This window comes from Hypoxylon trugodes, assembly GCF_022578975.1.
Source record: "Hypoxylon trugodes strain CBS 135444 unplaced genomic scaffold F4822scaffold_2, whole genome shotgun sequence".
In the NCBI taxonomy this organism is placed as follows: Eukaryota; Fungi; Ascomycota; class Sordariomycetes; order Xylariales; family Hypoxylaceae; genus Hypoxylon; species Hypoxylon trugodes.
The window spans coordinates 1,348,616-1,373,843 of record NW_026250017.1 but is presented as its reverse complement, the minus strand read 5'-3'; the positions used below and the strand labels follow the sequence as shown (position 1 = coordinate 1,373,843).

The window sequence follows — 25,228 nt, the reverse complement described above, 5'->3', positions numbered from 1 at the left end:
TTCAATCACGTCCCATTCACACATGCTTTGAACACTCTAATGATGACCAAATATGTTTCTTATTAAGGTCAATACTATAGATACTTGACTATTCTAATTGTTCCAAGAGACTTAGATACGATACCAGATCATACCCGAAACAGTTAATTTGTAAGAATTAGAAAGCAGAAACAGAAAATGAGAGAATTGCTAGTTGTCGTATGCAATATGCTCTGGGTAGCATATTTATAACTAGCAGTACGTTGGACTCGACTCTAAGCCGAAGACTCACCTTTTTTTGAGATATCCCCCCGAACCTAGAAGCAGATGGGCCAAAAACCAGGAGATGGAACCAGAGAACCAAGAATACTCACCCTCCGTATGTACAAGCATGTCCGTATATACCGCGGTCGTATTTGATGATGATAAGGGGCCATAGTCTCTACTAGAGACGGGATTCCTTTTGCCTCGCCTTCTTCGATTAGGTCTATTTTAGATCCATTTCACTGTGATAGGGGAAAAATCAGTAATTGGTCCAGGAAAGGAAGAAGCCCCGACGAATCCCCAGGGAGGTTGAGTCCAATTGGCTCATCCGGAAACCAACGACAGCTCGGACGAGCTAGAAAGGGTAGACTTACTCTGTAGTCGGCGCTCTAGCCGTCGCCTCGCGCGACAACTAGGACACTTCTTGGCTTCATCAGTCTCGCCGGGTTTGCAAAAGCAAGATTGTACCGCGCACGAGAAGCTAGGCGAAGGTAAGCTAACAGAGACCAGCACGTCGTTAGGCGTTCCGGGGGTCAATGTCATCTCACTGTCGTTATTCTCCTTTTCTAGGAAAGCGGGCGTAGGAATTCCGTGCTCACGGAAGTGCGATGTTCGGGGTGTACGTGGTGGAGGGACAGGCGGGGAACACGGTGAAACTCGACGGTTCGGCGAGCCCTGTAGTGAATCCGCAGACTTTGGAGTCCTTAGGAGGTAAGTGACAGACTTGCTCCGGGGGAGCGACGGGGAAGCCATGGACACGCTTGATACATAAGGAGCAGAAAGGGGGGTTTTTCTTCGAGGTTTCTCACCTTTCTCGATCACTTCATCAGCAAAACGGACTTCGCGCCTCCAAGTAGGGATCTTAGGGGCGGCTAAAATCCGAATACTGGAAGGACGAGCATATCCTGGGATTTTTACAGTCTCAGCCGCCTTGGTAATCCGCGATACAAGTGAACTGGATGATGGCTGCTCATGGATTGGAGGCCTGGTACGGCGAGGCTCTGGCTGGTACAGAGCGCGATCCCCGGTTTTGCCGTGGACGGCCCGGTCATCATTCATGTCATCAGATTCTATAGTCCTTGGGGAATCGATACGGTCTTCTTCTTCTTCTTCTTGCCACCCGGCCATATTTGCTGTACTCCATCCATCATCCAAATACCTATTGCGCAAAACATTCCGACGCGCTGCCTCATCTATCGTGAGGTTGGTTCTGGAATTTCTATTATGTGATCGTGGCCTTTGAATAGGATTTGTCGAGCGGCTGATGGGGTTTGAAACACGATCGCCATGTCGGGAACGAGGAATGACTGGTGCCGGGGGACTTAGCGGAGGCGGGGATGGGTGCAGACGGTTTACGGATGTCGAACTGCTGGACATCCCGGACGTTGCCCGTTGGAGGGCAGCAGCAGCTCGAGGAGCACCCATCTTATATAACTCTTTTGGAGAAACGTATGCCTCGTGGGGGATCGTTGCAGGGTCAATAGTATCCTTGTGTACCCCACTATACTCTTTATACTCGAGGAATTTCTGGCTGACCTTATGAGCGGCTACCTCGCCAAAGTTGGTAACAAAGTACTCGTAGCAAGAGTTACATACCCGGGGTACTTTGACCGCATGGCGCTCTATCTCACAGTCAGAGAAGAGTATGGCGATACAGGAACCCTTCTTCTTATAATAATATCGCCAGCACCTATAGAATTCTCGCTCCTTGTGGCTACAAGCGTAGCGAGAAGTGAGGCGTCTGCAGTCGCACCCCATGATGATTCTCTGATCCACCCAAGTGGATAGACCGAGTGTAGTGAAAAGTGAAAGTGTACGACTACGTACTGGCAAATGCTCTGAAAAGACAAAAAAAGAACAGAAGATAAATATGACAGTTATTATTCCTATATACTAGAATCAGTTGATTGTGAGTACATTGAGGTGACAGGCAGGATAATAGATACAAAGGGTTATTTGTATACATGAGCCATCTAGGGGTTGAAGACGATTGTTCTATAACATGGTCACTGATTCGACACAAAGTCGGACGCTCCTAACAAGTGCATTGTTGCACCCTTAAAAGTTTTGTAGGGTGCTATAGAGAAGAAAGAGGGGGGAGCCATTCTGTCAATGAAGCTGTGTGAGTTGGGTATGATCGCGACTTATCTTTCATGTAATATTGGATGCTCTTTGGCATAGAGAAGGAGACAAAGCTTTATATCAATAATCGTGTTTCGACAAAGAAAATTGTTCAAGTACGGAATCAGTGTTTTCGCATTGCCTCGAGGTTACTTCGCTCGAAGTCTTGTTCTTGACGAAGGACGGAGTCAAGTCGATAAAACTGAAGTTCATGTCAGCAACAGAGGAGGCTGTGTAAAATGATGAGCCTCTTACTCATAACCCGAATGTTCCTATGTCACCAATGAGATACTAATAATAATAATCTTTTATGAAAACAGAGCTAGATATTGCCGGTTGACTCACAACGGGACCCATGGGTCGGGAAAAAAAAAAGATGTCAAGGATAAAGTCATAAGGGGAGGTAGCGCTGTTTATAGGGAACAAACAGCGTATAGATAAGGAAGCTACCCCGCCAAAGCTTTCACCCAAACCACCTTCCTCTAACCCTCTTTCGTCATCGGACCCTTAAGGGCTACATGTACTTATAACTTAAATCTTTTTCCTTTTCTTTCCTTCAATTAATATCTTCGTTAAGATTTAGAGTGAGATAATAAGGATAATACCCCGAACCGAAACCTCAAGCGATGGATTCAAAAACGGATGATTTATTGAAGCGACCTCTCTATGGTAAATTCCCACCCCACTACTCTGACGTCGCCGTAGACCATAGTACACTTTCTAATCGAACTGCTTAGTTTACGATCTACCCGCTCAAGTTCTTGACACCCTCACATTAAAACAAGATGCAACCGACGAAACCCAGGATATAACGAAAGAGACGACAAAATCTACAACCCAAGATGCATCGTCCAATGATTCATCATCCAATACGTTGGTGGGCTCACAGTCCTGCTCGCTTTGCACACTCTCGTTTGCGACCGTGCAGGATCAGCGCAGTCACCTAAAATCCGACCTACACCACTATAATCTCAAGCAAAAGCTGCGCGGGCGAAACCCCGTCTCCGAGCCCGAATTCGAGAAGTTGATTGCCAATCTAGACGAGAGTCTCTCTGGTTCCGATTCGACCGATTCTGAGGAGGAGGAAGACGATGGTGACGCTAAGGAGAGCAACCTCTTAACAACGTTATTGAAGAAGCAAGCAACGTTAGTGGATAAGGGAAGAAATCAGAATACAATTGATGACCAAGAGGGGGACGAAGATGGTAATCCGAGAAAGAAGCAAAGAGGTGGCGGGGGACAACCATTGTTGTGGTTTAGCTCGCCCGTATTGCCTCAAAATACTTATTTTGGCATCTATCGTGCTATTTTCTCGTTGGAAGAATCCAGGGACCAAAATAAGATCGTTGAGACAGTCAAGAGCAAACAGTTAGCACCGATACCTGTACCAAAGACAGGTCCAGATGGAAATTATGCGCCCGCCGTCTACAAAGGGCCACACATCTTCCTCTGCATGATCGGCGGTGGTCATTTCGCCGCCATGGTGGTATCACTAGCACCACGGCAAACGAAGCATGGATCCGTAGGGCCCTTGAATAGGGAAGCGACAGTACTAGCACACAAGACTTTTCACAGATATACCACAAGAAGGAAGCAGGGTGGTTCGCAATCGGCGAACGACAATGCGAAAGGCAATGCGCATTCGGCCGGTTCTAGTATTCGTCGATACAACGAACAAGCTTTAACGGATGAGGTACGGTTACTTTTGCAAGACTGGAAGGGTTTACTAGATACAGCCGAACTCCTGTTCATTCGCGCGACGGGAGCCACGAACCGAAGGACTCTATTCGGTCCTTACGATGGCCAAGTTCTACGAGCAAATGACCCGCGTATACGTGGTTTCCCCTTTAGCACGCGGAGAGCGACGCAAAATGAACTTATGCGATCTTTCATAGAGTTGACTCGATTAAAAGTCCGCGAGATAGACCCGGCGCAATTAACGAAGGCGCAAGAGGAAACGCCCGCAAAGGCAACTTCTAAGCCGTCAAAACCGGCTGCGCCGAAATTAACGGAAGAGGAAGAGACGGCGTTACTACACACATCACAACTGCAAGCTTTCATACGAAGATCCAAACTACCCGCTTTACTATCATATCTAAAGAGCAACGATGTGCCCGCCGACTTCCTCTTCCAACCTATAGACTCGCCACAAAATCACCACGCACCCACCCCTCTTCACTTCGCCGCGAACCAGAACTCAGCGCCGCTCGTATTAGGCCTCCTAGCGAAAGCTGGCGCAGATCCCACACTCAAGAATAAAGAAGGCAAAACGCCCTTTGAGCTTGCAGGCGATCGGCCGACTCGCGACGCCTTCCGCGTAGCCCGCGATGAGCTAGGTGAGGCCGAATGGGACTGGGAAGCCGCGCGCGTGCCGCCAGCTCTCAAGAAAGAAGAAGCAGAAAAACGCGACGAGCGGGAGTGCAAAGAGGATGAGAGAAGAGAAGCAGAGCGTCGCAAAACTGAGGAACAACGGCTTAGAAGCGAGGGCCCTAAAGTCCCGGATGCGAGCAAAGCGCGAGGGAAGAGTCTACTAGAAGCCGGCGCGAAAAAGACAGCACAGGATAAGCGCGAAGAAGAGGCACGTGGATTGACGCCCGAGCAAAGGATGAAACTCGATCGTGAGAGGAGAGCGCGAGCAGCCGAGGAGAGATTACGGCGGATGCGGGCTGGTGGTGGATAGACTAGTGATTAAGGATGAAGATGTACGCTTACTAGATTAATTTCAAGAGAGACGGGAAAGAGCGAAATAGAAGCAAATTAAAGATGAAGCCGTGAGATTTTCTGACTTTGAGATAATTAACTGGTTCGGCGTATTAGGCTAGCTGGTTTCCAACCGCCGAGGTGTGCCTCTGTAGCGCTTTTTCGGTGACTGACGTTTTTGTGTCAGCTGGATTACGGCCCGTTCTACTAGTATCTATAGGGGATATTTAGGTGCAGAGGAACAGGTTGTAAAAGTAGAGAGACACGGCAGAGGACGCCCGCGAGTAAGCTCTAGTAAGCGCCACTAATATCGTGCATGCCCAATGGAGTTGATACTTGGGTTTGATTTCGTTTCGGCGCCTCTTGTTTGAATTCAAGACAAAGTCATGAAAATTATGTGGTTTTGATTTTTGAAGTTGAGTTTGGGTTTGATTCAGAGGGAAGCGGTGTATCTGTTTCGGTACGTCGTCGTCGGGGCCGGTGGAGGCTATACTTAGTCCTTGGTCTTCCAGCCCCCGGCGACCCCAGAGCAAATGAAAGGGGTAGTATGTGTCGTCCATCAGGAGAGCTTATTCATCCTACAAACCCTCATCCGATATTTTCGGTAGGTATGCAGAGAGAAACATCCTGCTACCAACATAGCTTACCCCAGATGCTGAATCCTCTCAGGGCCTAAGGTACCTAGAATGCGACATGGCCAATTCCATCACAAATTCCTAACGCGCGTCTCACCTTACTGTCACTATACCTACCTAGGTACCTACGGTTAGGGGTCTTACGGGGGGCTTACGGGGGGCTTACGGGGGGCTTTTTTTTCTTTTCAGTTGCTTAATCGCGGGCACATAGCCACCTCCTCCTAATAACTATCTAACGTACCTGCTGTTACATATACAAGTAGCTCGGACGACTAGCTCCGGCCATCGATCACGATCACATCAGCCAAATCAATAACTCTGCCGTGTGGCGGCTGATCGAAGTGCGTTGACTGGTCAGTTATGAGCTCAGAGGCGTTTTGGGGTTGTATATGCCGCTTCGTATTGCGGAGTTTGCATGATGGAGGCGTTTATGGAAATTGGTGTGCAGAGGATTCCGGGTAGCGGGCGTTCTGTCATAGTACACAATGATTGGACGGCATGGAGAGTGTCTATACAGTGTTATTTCGAATGCCTACTCGGTGATATTTTCCTCTGAGTTGTCAGTGTTGTTGGCCCAATCGCGCTGGAATGTCTTAAGCATGTCAGGCGCATCTATAAGCAGCCAGCCGTCTCACTGTCGGGATCGTTTATTAATGCCTAGCGTCAAGCGCCTGGGAAGTATATCATAAATTGTCACTTGGTAGGCGATTAGGTAGCTTTTAAACCAGCTGGATGCGATCACATATCTGAGGCTGCTGCGCGAGACTTTCGCAATAGTGGAGTGCAAATTGTTAATCGATTCAATCCGATCTTCCCAGATCGATCATCATTGAAGATTTCTCTGTTGGGACCAATCAGACCTTGCTCCTGCAGGATTGTTGTCGTCAACGATTAGTTCCCGTAGATCAACAGTAGGGGTTTGTAATAGGGATCAGCAGGAAAACAAACCGACAACCGAAAGAATGGGACAACTGCTAATAATAGTCGAAACATATCCAAATGATACCTACCTTTTTACCAAGAAGATTCAAAATCCAACGTCTGATTAATTTAATTAATTTTCAAAGAGCATTCGTAATGTTATACCACGTGGTAGTATCGCGGACGTCATGACGCTGGTTAATTTCGTTTGCTTACCGTGGTGAGCATCCGTAAAGCCCAGAGGAATGGTTTCTTGTTTACCTGTTTAGGTACCTTGGGGAGCCGACTCCTTTTCCTCTCTTCCATATGCCGTGCGTCGTTATTTACAATCGTCCCTTCGGGAATGGAGACTTCCTCTAAACCCCTCAACTAGGTACTAACCTCAATCATTCGATGGATCCTCTAGATCCGAGGCTACGCTGTATTTCTCGCTTCTTCCTCAAGGATCATACGTGGTATCGTTCGAATAATCGGGTAAGTCGGTCATAATCAATTTTCTATCTATTCCATACGTAGATTTCGGAAAGCTCGCCTACTCCGCTTCTCCACTTGCGATTTGTCTTTTTTCTACTAAAGATATGATGAGAGAATACTTCTAGCGCGAGGCTACTTGCGGATAGTGTACTCTCTTCACAATTCTGGGGATTAATCCGTGACATATGGCTACGGTTAGGTAATTGATATCCGATCGCTGGGAAACTATCGGTGGTCAGACCCAGATTGCCTGACAGGAGATCCATAAATTGTTAGTTGCTTTCCTAAAGAGGTAAATGTACCTGGCGATCATTTCTTTGGTTCTAGGCCGTCGCTTAAGCTGATCGCATAGATTGAACCGCACAGCCCTCGATGTGATCATGAACATCATAGCACTCATGCTACTGTGTACTTAGGTAGTGTATTCTTTAACGAGATGAACAGACCGAAAATGTCTAACCAGTCCATCGGAAAAGACGCTTGGACGATCGTATTCCTAATGATCTCATCTCGTGTACGAAATTGGGCTATGTTCTGCTGAAACTTGCACAATGTCGATAGATCGCAGAGAAACTTGATTTAGTTGGATGATTCTCAACTGAGCATGAATATTGGCCGTGCTACGGAAAACTTGGTCAATGAAGATGTTACAGGTGAAGGAACTGGTAGCGATGAGATTTCCAAGAAGAGAAGCCAAGGCCAAGATGGGACGATACCATAATCGTCGATAATGTCGCATTAACCAAGGGTAGGTATCAGGTAATGCATGCGGCTCGTATTCATCCCTTAGTAGACCATTAGTCGTCCAAATCAGGGGTTCCTTTAGGATGGGTGGATGCAAACCAGGTAATGCGGCTCTCGGTATGAAGCGAATGACCGTGGATGTTCCTTGTCTAGATCATGTGTCTAATTCGGAATATCGTGGATATTATCGTATAGATAGCAGCCTAGGTAACTTGAATAAGGGGTCGGGAATATAGTAATCTAGCTAGTTGAATTCGGCTCTTTTCAAGTCAGGTTGCTCCCTCCATAGGTGGACACTTGGGAGTAGAGTAAAAAAGGACAAAATGGTGAAACTATGGGCTTAGAAGTTGTCGGGTGTCGGGATTTCCAAAAAGTGTTACTGGCTACAAGGTGAAACAGAAAGCAGGGCGTGATAAAGGGGTTGGGTAGCTTTACCAGGCGTAGTGAGCTAAGCCGTTAGGAGGCTGATGGGATAGAACCTGCATTGGTCTAGCCCTCTAGTCTAGAGATGGAGTAGACGGCGGCAAGGATACCTTTATTGGCCCTTGTCAGTTGTCTTCTCAGGCCTCCACTGTGCGGGCTAATATTTAGTTGACAGTTGGGTCAATTACTAGTTGTAAAGTACTTACCGATTGAGGACAACTTGAGCGAGGGCTGGCGAACTTAACAAAAGCAACTTCTACAAAGCGCCACCCGCATTTCGGCGGTATCTCTCAAGCCACCTTGGGAGCCTTTTGCGCATCCTTTCCCGTAACATCCGATGTACCTAAGTACTGTGGAATTTCATTGGAGCAGATACCGTTGTGTTAAGCCCCCTAACTCACTTAATGCCTAAATCGTTCACCAAAGTCTTACGGACGTCCGGCGTAACAAAACGAAGTCACTTTTCATTTTCTCAACAAGGAGAAGCTATCTCCTAGTACCTAATTGACAAAGCCTTCGGTCGTCTATTATCTATCTATATGTTTGTTGAACATACGCCTTCCTTAGATTGGGTACCTAGGTCTAGCTAATTCAGGGCTCGACGGGGCGAAATGCAGATCCTATTCAGTGCTGGTGGGTGAGAAGTCGCACTGTGGAGAACGACCTATTACTCGCAGATAAAAATTGATCGTTGCAGGGGATCTAACAGATCTCAAAATCGTCTAAAAGAAACTTCTCTTGTGGTCTAATCGATGGTCCCACGTTGTAACCCTGGTCCGCAGATGCGACTCAGCGATGGTGCCGTACCTGCATTAGAGCCAGCTCCTCAGGATAAAGACCGAGAGTGGCTATGCTTGTTTCAAGATGAACAGAACACCATCATTCTCCTAGTAAAGGGGGTTATAGACTCCTAATCTGGTTTCGCTTTCTTTTTGCTATTCCATGAATTGAATTTCTATGCAAAACTAGGAGGCGGCGGCAACTGCGCGAACTAGTCTGCGCACCAGGGCCGCATCTATTTCACACCGACTTACCTAGGTAGACGATAGTCCAGCCGTGGTACTATTGCCGTTGTGCTTGAATTCCAAATATTAGGGGCTTACTGTGTAGTTTATTTCCGATGGTCTTTATCAGGCGCTGGGAAATCCTGTAGCTAAACGCCAGTAAGAATTATCTGTTTATGGCAGCAACTGACATAGGCATGGGCGCCTCAATGTGATTTGTGCAAAATACAGTCCTATAGCTGAAGATGGTAAGTGTTATTAACCAAATTCATGATAAACAGGGGACATCATTGGTCAAAAAGACATGTTGGGGTTGGTTTGACTGGCCAGGAATAGCGGATAGATTGCAGTTGATCCTTGGTAAACCCCTGAGAATACCACACTAGTATCCAAGACACCCCGGCTCGCAGCCGCGCGCTCTGTGCTTTCAACTCGGTCTAACTGCTGTGGATCTTAAGACATTTCTCGACTTCATTCTAGCCCCTAGCGTCCATTTCACTTGACCTTTGAGTCCTTGCCAAAGCTATGCCATCCTCTTCTCGGCTTTCCTTCTCGCTACAGACCACCCTGCGGGCTTACCTAGGTACTTTATCCGTCCCTGGAACAGGGGCCAAAAGGATACAGCCGCCAAGTAAGAATAATGCTAACGTCGGTACGAGTTATTGTATCCCAATCGTGATATCTTCAGATATCCTGTTCGATTTTTCATAATATTGTGATTCGTAGAATATTTATCATTTACCAGGCCTTTGGGTCTCGTCGTATTTACATATTGTTTTTAACTAGCGAGATACTCTTAGTACGAGAATTTGGGTTCGTGGCGTCGGTCTCGAATAAAGCAGCAATGGAGAACAACAAGTACTAGATTAACAATATTCGCCAAGGAATGCTGTACAGATTCCAACATGGGTTCTTGGAATAAACATCTAATCCTAGACCCTAGTCTAGCAGGGTCTGGTCTCCGTCGGTGCGACAGCTAGGTTCCTCGCCAATGGAGTGGTTGACGGTAACCCGTCGTGAGATGTTATATAAATCTTGTATCTTCTCCGCGTCTATCACTGGTGTTACTCCTTCCCTATCATCACCACTTTCTTTCCTTAAGGGTAGACATCACTGTCGCTTCTTTCTCTTTCTTGGAAGTCAAGGTCATTCGTTTGCTTGCTTCCATCTATAATTTCATTTTCCTGTAATACAGTCGTTATCAAAATAACCACATTCACTCATAACAGGATTTTCACCCACGCCGTCTACCAAGGACTGAATTATTCAAAATGAAGAACTCCCTATCGCTCGTCGCCTTGGCTGCTGGCCTCAGCCAGGTCTCGGCCACAGTAAGTATTATCCTTCGATCTAGATGGTAATGATAGGATCTAATCATAGTAGGGCTTCGGATTTTCCAACGCCCCTAAATTCACCTGCCCGGATAACACCGACAACACCTGTATCCCCGAGATCATCCCCGGTATCAACTGGTCCGATCTACCCCTCGGTGGATTTGATTCCTACAAGGGATTCAAGTGGAGCGGTTTCACTTGCGCCGACAAGTTCAGCAAGCGTGATGAACTCGCTGCCCGAACTTCCTCCTTCCAGAGCAAATGCATCACCGGTACCGCTTCTTCAGATAAGGGCAAGAGCCCCAAGATCAGCTGCGACAAGTCGAAGGGCGTCGATAAGACATCCATCTCCAAGTTCCAAGTTACTCCAGCTTTCGACTGTGATCTCGAATTCCACTATACCATGCCCACTGGTGAGACATGCAAGCACCGATCTCCTTGCAAGGCTTCCGGTACCGTTGTAGAGAACACACAGTGTGGTGGCGCCACGGATGTTACTGTCGTCTACCCCAAGCAGCCCAACAAGCCCAAGGACACCTGCGACTTCGGCATTCACCACATTGAGTTCGACTGCTCAGGCCCCAAGCCCAGCAAGCCTGCCGTTTCCAGCAGCTACGTCGTTAGCACCCCGTCTGCTTCTCCCTCGTCGTCCGTCGTCACCTTCAGCTACTCTGCCAGCATTCCCACCATCAGCGTCAGCAGCAGCAGCCCTGTTTCGCAATCCAGCTACTCTGCCAGCGTCCCTACCCTGTCATTGTCTTACTCCGCCAGCGTTCCCACTCTATCTTCCTACTCCGCTAGCTCTCCCAGCCAGAGCGCCAGCTCCACCGCTAGCACCTCTGCTACCGAGTCTAGCTCCTACGTCGTTTCCTCCAGCAGCGCCACCAGCTCTGCTACCCAGGCTACTAGCTCTTCTTACGCCACTGTCGGTACTTCCAGCAGCGAGTCCGTCTCTTCGTACTCTGTCACCAGCTACTTGAGCACCTCCACTGTCTTCACCACCTCGGTCCAGACTATCACCAGCTGCGGTTCCACCGTCTCTAACTGCCCTGCTGGCTCTACTGCACTTACCACCGTCACTGTCCCCGTCTCGACCACCATCTGCCCTGTCACCGAGACTGTCAGCGTATCGCAGCCCACCAGCTACCCCTCTTCTAAGCCTGTCGATTCTACCTCCGCTCCTATTGGTTCTTCCACCACAGCTCCCGTCTCTTCCAGCAGCACCAGCCCCGCCGGCCCTGTTGAGACTCTTCCCTGCCCCGGTGTCGTTCCCTCTTGCTTGAACACCTGGATGTTCAGCGTTGGCTGCAAGGATAATACCGACTCTGCTTGCTACTGCCCTGACGCCAGCTTCACCAAGAACATCTTCACCTGCCTGTACGCTTACGGTGAGTCCGACGAGGTCATCTCCGAGGCCATCAGCTACTTCCAGGGTATCTGCGCTCCTTTCGTCGGCAGTAACCCCGGCATTGCCACCGGTGCTGAGACCATCACCACCGTCCTCACTGCCACTCCCACCACTGTCCCTGCTGCTGTTACCACCATCGAGGTTGCTACCACTGTTGTTGTTCCTTGCACCAACGAGGCTGGTGAGACCATCCCCAGCTCTTCCAGCACTGTAACCATCAACACTAGCATCACCGTCCCTGGTGTCATTTTCAGCACTGTCACCTCTGGCCCTAGCTCCACTGGTGTCGCCGTTGTCCCCGGCACCTACTCTGCCTCTGTCCCTGTCGCCGTCCCTACTATTGCGCCTGCGACCTCTGCCCCTGCTGGTGGTGCTCCTTACCCCACCGTCGGTGTCTCCACGACTTTCAGCTCTGCCCCCGTCGGCAGCGGCACCGGTGTCTCATACCCGACCTCCACCCCCAACTCGTCGCCGATCGCCACTGCTGGCGCCGCTCACATTGGCGCTGGCTTTGGTATTCTCGGCTTCGCCGGTATGATCGTCGCCGCTGCCCTATAAACCGCTCCCATCTGAGCCAAACCAAATACCAATTAAAACCGAAAACTAGCCTCACAGGCAACCAATATTTTTTTCCTTTTCCGTTTCTCTGTACAACAATGACCGTCGCCGTCGCACAACAAACATAAGATTCTTACGATCCTTACGAAATGATACTTGCATATTTGGGCATTTGGAAAAAGATGGGAGGGGGTTTTTAATATACCAATTCGGCAGACACCAATACAAAGGTCATCCTTTATCGTGGAAAGCTCAGTAGAGGGAACATTCGGCTCCTTCGTCTTCACCTCTCGACGGCAGCGTGAGGGGAAGATGGGAAGTTAGAGTGATTTGAGAAGGAGGGTACTCATACGTATAAACATATGAGCCTCCTGGGGGACGAGGGGAGTGTACAAAACGCGGATGGACCTGTAGTAATAGTAATACCCCAAAATAATAAACTCGCTGAGCTTGAGCAAATCATTTGCCTTCTGTCTACTTCTGTGTGTTTGTCGCAAGGATAATCTGCACTCCTGCTCTGATCCCTTAGAGTACCGGTACCAGGTCCTGATTTATTTTTACATAATATAGAGGTGAGAGAAGGATATCCCCTACGGTGAACAATGTTCTAGTCCGACTCTAGTCCTAAAGTAGGTATGTTCAATATTCAATGATCACTCGGTAGTTAGACAAACCCAGTTCCTACTCATCGATGTTGAAACAACCCCAATCCTTGAACACTGCTTTACCACTATTGCTAGAATTTCTAACTATATATTGAGGTGAGGTTAACTGCATGTGGATATATAGGGTTTTACTGTATTAATTTAGTGACAACACAAGTAATGCGCCCGAATGAGGGCGCTTCTACCTGGGTATGGGGCGTGCACCTCTGTAGAGCTTAGTTAAGGGGCCTGTCACTGAGGTTTATGGAATGCACAGTGCGTTCTCACCTTTTAGGGGGTATCAATGTATCTAGGTACGTAGGATAAGCAGGTAGGTGCTTGTAGGTATGAATTGGGCCAACAAGCTTCACGGACCTTCCTCCGGTTCAAACTCCATGGTCCGTGGTGGGATTCTCCTATTTTCATACCTAAGCAGGGTAGTCACCACTTGAATAGAGTGCAGGATAAACACTTTCAGAAGGAGCCACTCAGGAGTAATTCCCCCGAGAAGCAAGTCCAATCCCTAGCGCCTATTACCGCTACCTAGGAGGTAGAGAAAGAACGATTCTAGGTTACCCGTGCTTTCCCTCCGCTAATAGGAGTGGTCGATGCCCGATAAGTTCCAGGGTAGTCCTAGGATAGTGGCGTAATCCTCTACATTCAACTATAATAATACAGGGCGATCAGGTTCCGTGCCTACCTTCTCTTATAATAGCCTACACACCGAACGCCACTGATCGCGCTACTTCTCTTCTCGTCTGTTGTGTTTTCTTCTCTCTCTACTTCTTTTCTTCTACACCTCTTTTCTTCATCACCCTTCCTCTTCACCTCTCTTCTTCACCTTAAACCTTCATGGCCATTTTCCTTCTTTCTCACATCACCACTCAAGCATCGAGGATGGAGTATTCACTCTTTCTTGACACCTCTTCGTAGTAATATTGGCGACCGTACCCTTTGGTAGCCAGGTAGGGGAAGCACTCTATTTCTATTGTTTCTCAATACCCTGTCGTTGATCGCTCTCCAGATTGACGGGGAATTTTTCAGCATCGGTTGTTTTCATCGGTGCTTTTCTGTACTGCATCGAGTATTTTTCCTTCTACAAGCACTTCATCGTCGACACCTTCATACACCCATTTCCTATTGCCCCTATTAAAATTTCTATTCCTATTTCTATTCTACTCTCGACACGATGGCTCCGGATACGAGCGGCATCGTCAATCTTGAGGATGGTTCTCATCCCAACCTCAACTTATCGAAGTTGAACAACGAGGCACCGTTTTTCAAGCTCTTGTCCAAGGACGTAAGTACCAAAAAATATTATGAATTACAGTTAGCACAAGCAGGTTCTAATTTATGTCTTCTAGATTCGTCTTATGATCTACAAGCTTGCGGTTCGTGAGGAGAACCCGATCAAGCCGCAGCAGGTCAAGGCTCATTCCAACAAGTTCGTTTGGGGAGGCTATGAATTGGATGCCAATAAGGAGAAGAAGCCCACTGGCCAACAGCTTACGACCGTCTCACTCTCACACACCTGTCGTGCGATTTATAGTGAGCTTGAGGGTTGGTGTCCTTTCTACCGCGTGAACGAGTTTCAGTTTGATCAGGATGCACTTGAACTCCTAGCTTTCTTGTCGGCCATCGCACCGCAACGCCGAAGAAACATCCGTTATATCAACATCCACCTCCTGACTCCCGGGTTCGCCTATCGATCTTTTGATGGCATGTGGTGGCCTACCCGCGATTCTTTGTGGCGCATAAAGCAGGAAAGACGTGTAAGCAAGCATATCTATGCTCTACTTGGTCAGTGTGATGAACTCAAGAAGCATGAGTTATCCGTTACCTATGACTTCCGCCAGGTTGAAACCGAGCAGACCGTCTTTGCCCTGCTGAAATGTCTGGCCTGGGCCCGAGAGCCGTTGGATGAGAAATATGTGAGAGTCGTGCATGTACGACGACTCCGACGAAGCGAAGCTCCAAACTCGATGTGGAGCTTGCCTTTCTTCACTCCCCGATTCATCGTCGGCGAGACTGGTCCGAACCCTACTATGGAAGAAGCGGCCATTCCTAAATTGATCTAGAACATCAAGAATGACCGTAAGTCACTTCTATCGACCCGCTCGGCGCATTACGTTTCATTTAAGTGCCTAGTCGCTAACTATTATACGTTTTAGTCAACATCCGCCGACAACGAACCGGTTTGAACGGCCCTCAGTGGTTCGACGACATGGCCAACAATCATGGATTCTACGTAGACGCCGTTGCGGCGGCTCACATCCACTTTCCAGGAGACAGACGTATTCCTTGCGACATCATGAACAGTTCCGGTCCCGTCTCAACTCGTACGAGAAGCATGCGCCGCCTACCAAACTCAGCAGGTATTGCGGGACATCCTACATCCTTGTACAACGCGGAAGGTATTTTGAAGGAGCCAGAAATAGTAAAGGCGAAGGAAGGCCTCTCTATCGTTGGCATTCGCTGGGGTGGGGAGGATGTGCAATGCAGATTTGTGTCCAAGTATCCCGGCGTTCTACCCGCCGATCCCTGGGTGAACCTCAACGCCCTCCGCGCACCTCAATACGAGAAGCGAATCCGTCACTACTACAACGAGAAAGTACTTTCTTACACAGAGATTTACCAGCAACTTGGTACCACGGCCGCGAATGTCGTCCCGGCTCAGATTGCGGCTCTATATCAGGTAGCGAGAGCCATTCCAACCCCGGCGGAGACCCTGAAGGCTGCGGGCGGAATCGAAATGTTCTACACTGACCGTATGTATTCACTACGACACAAGAACGGACCTAACAATGGTTACCAAAGGAGATGGGCGATCCTTGAACGCAAGTGGCAGAATTACCTGTCTCGACTGTATACCGTTTGGTATTGTTCAGTCTGAGCTAACGGCGCTCTGGATACCCCTTAAGGCGATACGTATTTTCTATAAAGAACACCTAGGGATCTGAGAAGGGTACACTTTGTGTTTGAGAAGGTTGCATTCTGTATCCGAGAATGGTACATTGGTTCATCCGAAACATCTTGATGAGTTTTCGCCCTTTGCGCAAGGGCTCTAGCTCTTCACACTCTACCGTCAACGAAACTCTGGCCGTCCTGCGCTGGCACTGAAATTGTATTGTATTGTTAGAAACCATGTAGCTAGTTCGCGGAATGCGTCGCTCGCGAGGCACCGCTATTAATTGACCTTGATGCATCTAATTGGTAATCTTGCTCCCCTCCATTTTCTTCCCGTTGTTCTTCTGGCTCCTTTTGTGATTCTTCTACTGGCCCATCTTCTCCTTCCTCCAATTCTCTTCGTTGTGCCTCTTCTGACTGATTCTCCTCCTCATCCTCCTGTCTCTGAGCCCATCCCCGTCCAAATAATGGCTGGTATACCGGCTGCAGTACAATTGGTTCTGGTTCTGGTATGGGCTCCATTTCCGATCCCCATTCCGTCTCTTGTTCCTGTTGTGCTTCAAAATACTCCTGTTCCTGTCGTTGCTGCTGTGCTCGTTGTTGTTCTTGGAATTCTTGGTGTTGTCGTTCTCGCCGTTGCCGGCGCCGCCATTTTTTAGGCGAGCATATGCGCTCGCATCGACTAGGAATACGAGTCCGAAAACCACGAATCCGTCGTGGAAGACTCGATACATCGACATCGGACCTGAACTTCAAGGCCCAGTGGTCGCGGGTCGTCTGTAGGGGTATTAATTTTGAATTATATAGGAGGAGTATAAAAGGGTATAGTACGCCGAATGAGATGTCGAGTAAAAAAGGGGGGGTGAAGGGTAGAGTACATACACAATCTGGCCGCCGTATAAGCCCAACAATCGCGCCATCCCACCTCGAGGAGCCCCTCCTATCTTCTCTACTTAACGGGATACCACAGAATATATCGCGAAGAGCCTGTGGCCAGCCATAGGGTGCGTAGCTCTCATCATCGCTCGTATCCTCATCGTCATCGTCGTCGTCGTCGCTGTCATGAGCGGGAATATAAAAAACCTGCGATCGTCCAAGTACGTTTCCCATTCTAGCAGCTCGGGTAGGGCATATGTTATTCGTCTTAACGCGTGCGAAGTCGATCTGGTTGCTGTCGGCCCGACTGAAGTCTACCTCTTCCGACAAGCAGAACGGTTGTAAGTAACACCAACAGAGGTACCTACACGACAGGACTTTGAATAAATGCTCGTCAAATACAAACGTCACACTTCGGCTAATTCTAGAAGTCGTGGTACGAAGGGGAAAAGGCATCGTCATCAGAGACACCATTTCACGACTTCGGTCTAGCTGGAATTCGGGAGCGGTTCTAGGTTAAGTGGGTGGTGCCGAAGCGTGGTCGTACGCACGGCGAATGAACATAGGTCGTTTAGGTATGTTTGACATTTGTTCTAGCCTACCTACCTCATCAAAAGGGTAACTGCATGCTTGCCTCATGTTTGCTGTATGCTTATGAATTGCCGAGTAGGATGACGAAATTTATTTCCGATACCTCGTGTTGTGATAGGACAAGGGGAGTAAGCATAAAAGGAGACATTGCGGTTGGCGACAGCAATGTAGGGGACATCAAGGCCACCAACCAACTCATTTCGGCGGCGCGAATGCATGAGAAATATAGTATGCTCGATGTGTTAACATTATTTACTTATCCCGCGTCCTCATTTCGATGCATTATCATAATTAATAGATGTAATTCCAAAAAAAAAAGATACACGTAAACGCCGGGCAGTCGTTGATACATGATTAATGGCCCAAAAGTCTCCTATAACTCCACTTCGTGCCTTATAAAAAGCCCTTGGTCAGACTTGGCTTTCGTCCGAGACTGCTTTTTCGTTTCGGCACCTCAATTCCTGTTCCACTGAGACTACTCGTATCGTCTCCGTCGCCTCCACTCGTTCCAGTTCCGTTCCTCCATGCGCTCAGACGTCTTGTGCCCTCCAAATTAGGTGTGCTAAGTCGTACACTACCGCCATTTACACTACCTTTTTCCATCCTTAAGTGCTTCCAGCCTTCCAGCTCACGCTCTAGGCGTAGGGTTTTCTCCTTTTCTTCCCTCAACTCTCGTTCAGCCCTACGAGCCGACAATTGGACATCGCTCTCACTAGCTTGGAGCTCATCAATTGTCTTCAGCAGCTTCTCGACCCTGTCGCGTAGTCGGGTTACATCATCATTTAATTGTACTGCCTGCTTGTCTTTTCGCTCAATTTGAGACTGAAGATCCTTCACAGTTCGATCCACATTGCGAACAGAGCGTTGAGATTTCGACCGCTCGTTCTCTTGAGCCTCAAGTTGTGTTTCAAGCTATTGTTGCGAGGGAATATTAGTAGTGCGTCTTGTGAGCTTACGAAATAAAGAAGATAAGGGTCTTGTCTGGGACTGCGGTGATGGAACTTCTCTGGGAGGCCTGGGGTTGGCGTCTGTTGGTGTACTAACCTCCTGAATGCGCTTGTGCAAGAACTTAATATCTTGGCTGCCGCTTGAATATCCCTTAGTCTCCAGGTCGACGAGTCGTACTTGCACTTCGTTGAGGCTTTTCTCGAGAGCTGCCTTTTGTTTGGCTAGCTCAGAACTACTTTCACGTTCGGCGGCGATCTCCTTTTGAACTTCTGTGGCAAGAGATTCGGCTCGGCGCATCTTCTCTACTGCTGCAGCAGCTATGTCTTCTTGTTGCGCCAGGCTGGACTTCAGCTCTAATATTTCTTTGTCGGTATTGGCTGCATTACGCAAGGCCGGGCTCTCGCTCTTGGCTAGATCCTCAAGTCCTGCCTTGGCCTCTTTGAGTCTGGCTTCAATGCTGGACTTCTCCCGCATGAGAGAATCACGCTCGGCAGTAATGTCGTCAACTGAACTGCGAAGGGTTCGGACCTGGGAAAGAAGAGATACTACCTTGCCCTGGGCTTCGTTGTGAGCACTAACGGCTTCGTCGCGGGAAGCAACGACGTCGGCGAGCGTGGTCTCGAGACGTGATTTTTCTTTCGACCATGTCGTGCTGTTGAGCACCTCATCGTCCCACTTGGAACGAAGGTCATCAAGTTCTTCGCGTAAACGAGCAATTTCTGATTGCTTGAAGAGCTTCTCCTCTCTTGCAAGATCGAGTTCCTTGGTGAGAGTCGCGAATTCGGCCTGGTACTTCTTGCGTGTTTGCTCCATACTTGCCTCTCTATCTTCAAGATCAATAGCGCGTTGATTCCTGTAGTCTTCTAGCTCATGCTGGAGTCGCTTCTTCGCTTGCAAGGCAGCTTCAAGATCTGTTGAAATATCTTCCATCTTCTCCTCCAGGCGTTGATTTTGGCGTAGTATATCCTCCATACTTCCATCTGACTTGTTACGTTGAGACATAATTTCAGCATAGGCCTCTTCAGCCTCCTTGGCTTGAGACTTAGCGAATTGTTCAGCTCTCGTCGCTTTCAGAACAGCGATTTCGGCTTGCTCAAGTTTACTGAAATACTCATCTGCGCGACTCTTGTACATTTCAAGGCTTGATGCCACATCGGCTAACTGTGAGCTTTCAGCATCGAGTCGAATTTGTAAGTCTGTGAGTTCCTGTAGTAGTTGGCTGCGGTTGGAAGCTTCTTGCTCTCGGGCGACAGACATCTCTTGGAAGTCCGATTTCGCGTCCCGGAGCTCGACTTCCAATCTTGCGCGCTCGTGTCTCATCTTCTCAAAGTGTTCCTTGACATCGGCCAATTCTGCAATAGCATCATTGTGGTTGTGGAGGAGTGCACGCCTAGACTCTTCTTGGCTGTTGAGTAGATCGAAGATTTCTTCATGCGACTTAGTCTGGATATCTCGTACAGACAACTCGCCACTCCTAATTGACTTCTCCAATTGGGAAACCTTCTTACTCGAATCGTCAAGCATGTCGTGCAAACGGCTGTTTGCTTTTTCTAGCTTCTTCATCCGACGAGCTGATGGACTCTCGTCAAGACTCAATTCCCGCGTTGGTGTTGCACGTTCAAGCTGACTTTGGAGGTGGCGGTTTTGCATCTGCGATATTTGAAGCTGGTTTTGTAACTCCTCAACTTCAGTCTTCAGGTCTTGTCGATTGTTGAAGCTGAGAATATCCGCAGTGCGGTCTGATCTACCAGAATCCGGAACCACATCATTCTCGTTTCCACCCCGGCGAGTCGGTGTAGAGGTGTTTGAGTAGCGTCGTCCATTGAGCTTGCCTCGTCTTTGCGTAGGGGAGCCATTGAAAGGAGCCTCGTTAAGGTGCATTTCTTCCAGCCTCGGTCTAACTGGTGAATCTCCCCGATTTGCACGCAGCTCGGTCAATTGGGCTTCCGCGTTGGTCCGTGCAGCCGTCTGTATGCGCAAATTCTGCTGCAATTCTTCGACCTTTCTAAGCATATCGAAGTTCTTACTCATGATCTTATCATGGCTTGCATCGCCCTGCGCAGGAATTGAGACTTCTGGATCGACCGCTTTTAGAACGCGCAGCATTTGAGCTCGAAGCTCTTCCAACTCCTTGTCTCGAGAATCGAGGGTCGCCTGCATTGCACGTACGGTGGTTTGAGCCTGAGTGCGTAATTGACGCTCAGAATCAATGGTTCGGTTTGCCTCGGCAAGTTGAATGGTAAAATTAGATGAGGCCTTTTCAGCATTACGGCTAGATTTGACCTCGCGGGCAACCTCATGGTTCAGATCCTCAACATTGAGTTGTAATTTTTCAACCTTCTTCTCAAGACCGGCAATAGTCAGTGATGCGTCGCCAAGTTGCTTGTTGAGTTTGGCAGCCTGCTCCTCTAATCTTGTTTTCTCGCGCTGAAGGCTCACAATCTGCCCTCTCGAGGCTTCACTAGCCCTCGAGCTGGATCGCGCAATTTCAAGCCCTTTCTGTTGCAGCTTATTGAGCAATGCGCGGTTGTCGTTCTCTGATGCGGTAAGACGACCTTTCACTGTAACTAATTCTCGCTCTAGGCGCTCTTTAGCCTGGTCATTCTTGAGGCCGTATTCTCCGGATGAGATCATGAACTTATTGAGATCCTCTATTTCGTGGTTTAGCTTATCGCACTCAGATTCAAACCATCTGAGTCGTTCTTGGGTTGCGTCGAGGTCTTTTTGAAGGCTGGCTTCCCGTTCTCGAGCTGCACGAGTCGCATTGCGTTCACCTGCTTCTTCCGCGTTCAATCGTGCTTCCTCAGCTTGACTCTTTGCTATACGCAATCGTCGGATTTCGTCTCGCGCCTCATCTCGTTCTTTTTCGGCAGTTGCTCGCGCTTCCATCGTCCGTCGCAATGTGTCTTGTTGTAGATAGAGCTCCTTCTCGATAGTTATTTTCGAGTCCTTGAGTCGATCGTGTTCCTCTTGCAAAGCTTGGAATTTGTGTTCAGAAAGAAGGGCTACGTCATCTCGTGATTGACGTTCCCGGCTCAATTCCATCTGAACATTATATAATTCTCCTTTCAAGTCCTTGATTTGCGATTCTAGAACTTCGCGATTTTGGTTCGCCTGGGCGTCTTCTGAAAGTCTTGCTTGGAGTAGTTGCTTGGCATCTTCAGCTTCGCGTCGGAGCTGAGAGTGCTGGGATTTCATAGCAACCATTTCTGCTTGCACTTCTCGGAGACGATCAGCCATCTTATCCTTTTCAGATGTCAGCATCTTCCTTTGATCCTCGAAATTACGCTGCTCCATCTGAAATTTCTTGTTATCTGAACGAAGAATGGCAAGCTCGCTTTCTTTCTTCATTACGAGCTCTTCGTAATCTGTGGAGGTCTTGGACAATTGAGATAGTTGTTGGTGCGCCTCACGATTTTCCATAGTAAGGCGTTGTTCTCGTGATTTGAGAGCATGCAACTCCTTTTCAGAAGCAGCCAATTTGACAGCTGCATCCTGATCGATCTTGAGCAGTTTTCCTTCAACATCTCGGAGTTTACGGTCCTTTAGCGACAGCTGACTCTGGAGCATCTTAACCTCGTCCCCAAGAGCGGCTTCTTGTGCGCTTCTATCTGCCTGCTTTCGGGCGAGGTTCTCCATTTCCATTTCGAGTTCGGATACACGAGCGTCAAGTTCTGACTTCTCTTCCTCGAGTCGAGCAATTAGAGCAGCGGCTTGATCTAATTGTCCTCGGTATTTCTCAACTTCTTGCTCAGCCCTTTTTTTCGCATCGAGGAGATCATCGAGTTGGTTTTCAAGCTTCTCCTGATCGTCGATGGCGCCTTTAAGCTCTTCCTCGAGCTCAGACTCGCGAAGTTGCAATCGTTTGAAAATTTCCTCCTTATCAAGTGCTAATGCTCGCTCGCTCTCAAGGATTTGCTGTGTCCGCATTAAGTCTGCATAACAGTTTCGTCTTTCTTCCTCGAGTCGAGTGCGGTTCTCCATCTCTAAGCGCATCTTATCATTGAGTAATTTTATCTTTTCATCTCGCCTCTTCACCTCAATCGCGGTACGAGTCGCGCCTAATAATGGTTTCATCTTAATAAGAAGTTGCCACCAAGGGTTCTCGCAAAGGTCAAGATAGACGTTGAAATTCCTTTGAATAACTCTAGTTGCTTCCGTGCGATATAATCGTTTGAAGGCCATGCGTCGTTGAATATAACCGCGAGCAACAGATTGAAACCGAGACATTATCTCGGTAATCAAAGCATCGCGTCGTTCTTCTAGCTCCGCAAGCACACCAGCCCGGAAAAACACTTTCGTAAGACCGACACGGAATAATGACTTATCTATTCCAAGCCTATCAAGCATGAATGCAGCCGCTGCCTGTCCTTCCAAATGTCCCTTTGGTATATCCCTGCAGAGGACTTCATACCGCTGGCGGAACTCTGCAAAGGGGAGTCGATTAGGGAAACCAGTTCGAGCTATTCTTATACCTTCGAGTACACCATTGCATCTCAATTGATCAAGAACAAGCAATGCATTGAATTGCTTAGGGCGCTTCTTGTGATTTGGAAGAATACATCGGACGAAGTGGGGATGAGTAGAATGGAGTTGAGACATGAGGCTAGAGAGCTGTTCCTTGTGTCTCTGCGCGACGGTTCGGAATAGCCCCTTCTTCACTCTACTGCGCGAAGTACTGATATCATCGTCGAAGTCGGCGCAGTCCGAAAACAGGTTCGCGACATGTTTGTCTGTTGAGGCGGCTAGTAATCTAGTGATGTTGTCGTTCAGAGGGTCTTTGTTTTTCTCTAACCAGCCCTCTGTCGAATACTCAACTTCGGCTGCGTAGTGAGTTAAGATAAATCCTTGGCGAGCACCAGGACGCGAAGGGCGGTATTTGTTGGATTTCTTGTCCCACAATGAGTTAAGTTTCTCCGTAAATGATTTATCGGTAGCTTTCGGCATCACGCTGTCTTCGTCAAGACAGGAAAAGATACCAATAGGATTTGATAATTCAATGAGATCGATGGTTGGTTGCAAATCGCGGCCAAAATCAATAAATTGCCATTCAATTTGCTCCCTCGCATACTCCTCTTGTTCTAGAACGAACATATGATGATTGAAGAACTGCTGCAACTTTTCGTTGGTGTAATTGATACATAGCTGTTCAAAGCTATTTTCTTCGAAGATCTCGAAACCTGCGATATCGAGTACTCCAATGAATTTGGAGTCATCAACGCCTAGTCCGGTCCGATCAAGCTGCCGGTTAATTCTCGTAACAAGATCACCAAAACCTCGTTCATAAATACCCTTCGCAAGAGCATCAAGACCAAGTCGTACTTGTTCGGGAGTTTGTACTTTCTCCACCCACTCCCGTCCCGCCTTGACCTTGGGATGAAGCAAGCCTTGCAAGAAGGGCTCTAGTGGGATACCCATAAGTTTACACACCCTGGTGGCTATCTCCTTGGCGTCTGGGGCGAGTCGTGCTTGATCGGCCATTCGGCTTTCTTTGACAACGGTGATGTTGCCTAAATGTAAAACCGCGGCGACGGTGCGTAGAATGGAGGCTTGTTCTTTGTCGGAGAATCCCATTACGTTGAAAGCTTCGAGGAGCGATTCCCACTCATCTAAGTCGGAGACGCCGATTATTGTATCATGACCATCCCGGGTGTAGGCGAAATCTTCAACCTCAAAGTCGTCTAAGAGGAATTCTCGTCTCATCTGTCGGTCAGCACCCTTGAGGAGTTGGTAGAAAACATGATAGTTCCGCTCTTGAGAATTGATGCGAACCACCCTAGATTTCTCCAAAAGGTACCAATCAATGAAGGCGCCGGCGATCGCACCATTTCGAGTAAACTCAATGCGTATGAATTTTCCGAATCGGGAGGAGTTGTTGTTCCGTACGGTCTGCGCATTACCAAATGCTTCAAGTATAGGATTGGCTCGTAATATCTGCTGTGACAGAGTAGAATGCTGCCCTCTACCCTTCACTGGAGATTCTGAGTAGGCCACTGCGGCAAGGTACTGAATAACTTTTTTTGTGTTCTCCGTTTTTCCCGCACCGGATTCACCAGTAACTAGTATACTCTGATTCTCTCCTTCATCAACTAAGTTTCGGAAGGCTTCATCGGCCATAGCGAAGATATGTGGCTTCGTGTCTTCACGACTTCGACCTTTGTATCGGTTGACATATTCGTTCGTGTATATCGGAAGAGGACAATAAGGGTTTACTGTGACTAAGAACAATCCTGAATAAGTATATATCAAGTCGGCTTGGTATCTCATATGAAGGTTATGGACGACGGATGCTTCGTTCAGGTGCGTTAACTCGGCCATATCGTTAGCCTTGTCGAATTTGGCTGGATTGACTCTATCCACGCTTTCGTTATCCACCTCACGTTGCTATTGACTCAGGTTAGCACATGGACTCCTCGCCCGAATTAGGGCGAGACTTACGCTCCCATCGTCACATTGTACTAGTATACGGCCACCCCCAAGTTCCTCGACTATCCAACCTTTGACAAAAGCAGCCTGAGGATCCTTAAGCCATACATATCTCTTGCCGGAGAAATCATTCTCGCCTTCGATTCCCTTAACAGTATCTAAGCTTTTTCTCATTTCTTCAGTTTTGATAAATGACGGGGCAAATGTCGTCGAATTCGGGCCATTGCCTCTCGAATCGACGCGGTGATGCCGCGGACCATTGCTACCAACG

General features: G+C 48.2%; 6 protein-coding genes across 6 annotated transcripts; 3 read left to right on the top strand and 3 right to left on the bottom strand.

Moving 5' to 3' along the window:
* Positions 1-66: 66 nt before the first annotated feature.
* On the bottom strand, positions 67-2,738 carry F4822DRAFT_389793 (uncharacterized protein). Its single transcript, XM_051457009.1, has 2 exons — positions 618-2,738; positions 67-485 (listed from the first exon to the last, which is right to left on the bottom strand). Exons 1-2 carry the CDS (start codon positions 1,999-2,001, stop codon positions 472-474), a joined length of 1,398 nt encoding a protein of 465 aa, XP_051317933.1. The 5' UTR covers positions 2,002-2,738; the 3' UTR covers positions 67-471.
* A 41-nt stretch (positions 2,739-2,779) lies between these two features.
* On the top strand, positions 2,780-5,312 carry F4822DRAFT_389792 (uncharacterized protein). Its single transcript, XM_051457008.1, has 2 exons — positions 2,780-3,033; positions 3,102-5,312. The coding sequence occupies exons 1-2, from the start codon at positions 2,991-2,993 to the stop codon at positions 5,042-5,044; spliced, it is 1,986 nt and encodes a 661-aa protein (XP_051317932.1). The 5' UTR covers positions 2,780-2,990; the 3' UTR covers positions 5,045-5,312.
* A 4,966-nt stretch (positions 5,313-10,278) lies between these two features.
* On the top strand, positions 10,279-13,140 carry F4822DRAFT_389787 (uncharacterized protein). The gene is made up of 2 exons (XM_051457007.1): positions 10,279-10,596; positions 10,649-13,140. Exons 1-2 carry the CDS (start codon positions 10,537-10,539, stop codon positions 12,563-12,565), a joined length of 1,977 nt encoding a protein of 658 aa, XP_051317931.1. The 5' UTR covers positions 10,279-10,536; the 3' UTR covers positions 12,566-13,140.
* Positions 13,141-14,398: 1,258 nt separating this feature from the next.
* Positions 14,399-16,423, top strand: F4822DRAFT_441230 (uncharacterized protein; the record flags this gene model as incomplete). The annotated part of the gene is made up of 3 exons (XM_051462840.1): positions 14,399-14,509; positions 14,574-15,240; positions 15,381-16,423. The coding sequence occupies 3 exons, from the start codon at positions 14,399-14,401 to the stop codon at positions 16,100-16,102; spliced, it is 1,500 nt and encodes a 499-aa protein (XP_051317930.1). The 3' UTR covers positions 16,103-16,423.
* F4822DRAFT_441228 (uncharacterized protein) lies at positions 16,067-17,226 on the bottom strand (the record flags this gene model as incomplete). The annotated part of the gene is made up of 2 exons (XM_051462839.1): positions 16,067-16,893; positions 16,999-17,226. 2 exons carry the CDS (start codon positions 17,224-17,226, stop codon positions 16,360-16,362), a joined length of 762 nt encoding a protein of 253 aa, XP_051317929.1. The 3' UTR covers positions 16,067-16,359.
* Positions 17,227-17,788: 562 nt separating this feature from the next.
* On the bottom strand, positions 17,789-18,650 carry F4822DRAFT_389776 (uncharacterized protein). Its single transcript, XM_051457006.1, has one exon. It carries the CDS (start codon positions 18,184-18,186, stop codon positions 17,977-17,979), a length of 210 nt encoding a protein of 69 aa, XP_051317928.1. The 5' UTR covers positions 18,187-18,650; the 3' UTR covers positions 17,789-17,976.
* Between the last annotated feature and the right edge of the window lie 6,578 nt (positions 18,651-25,228).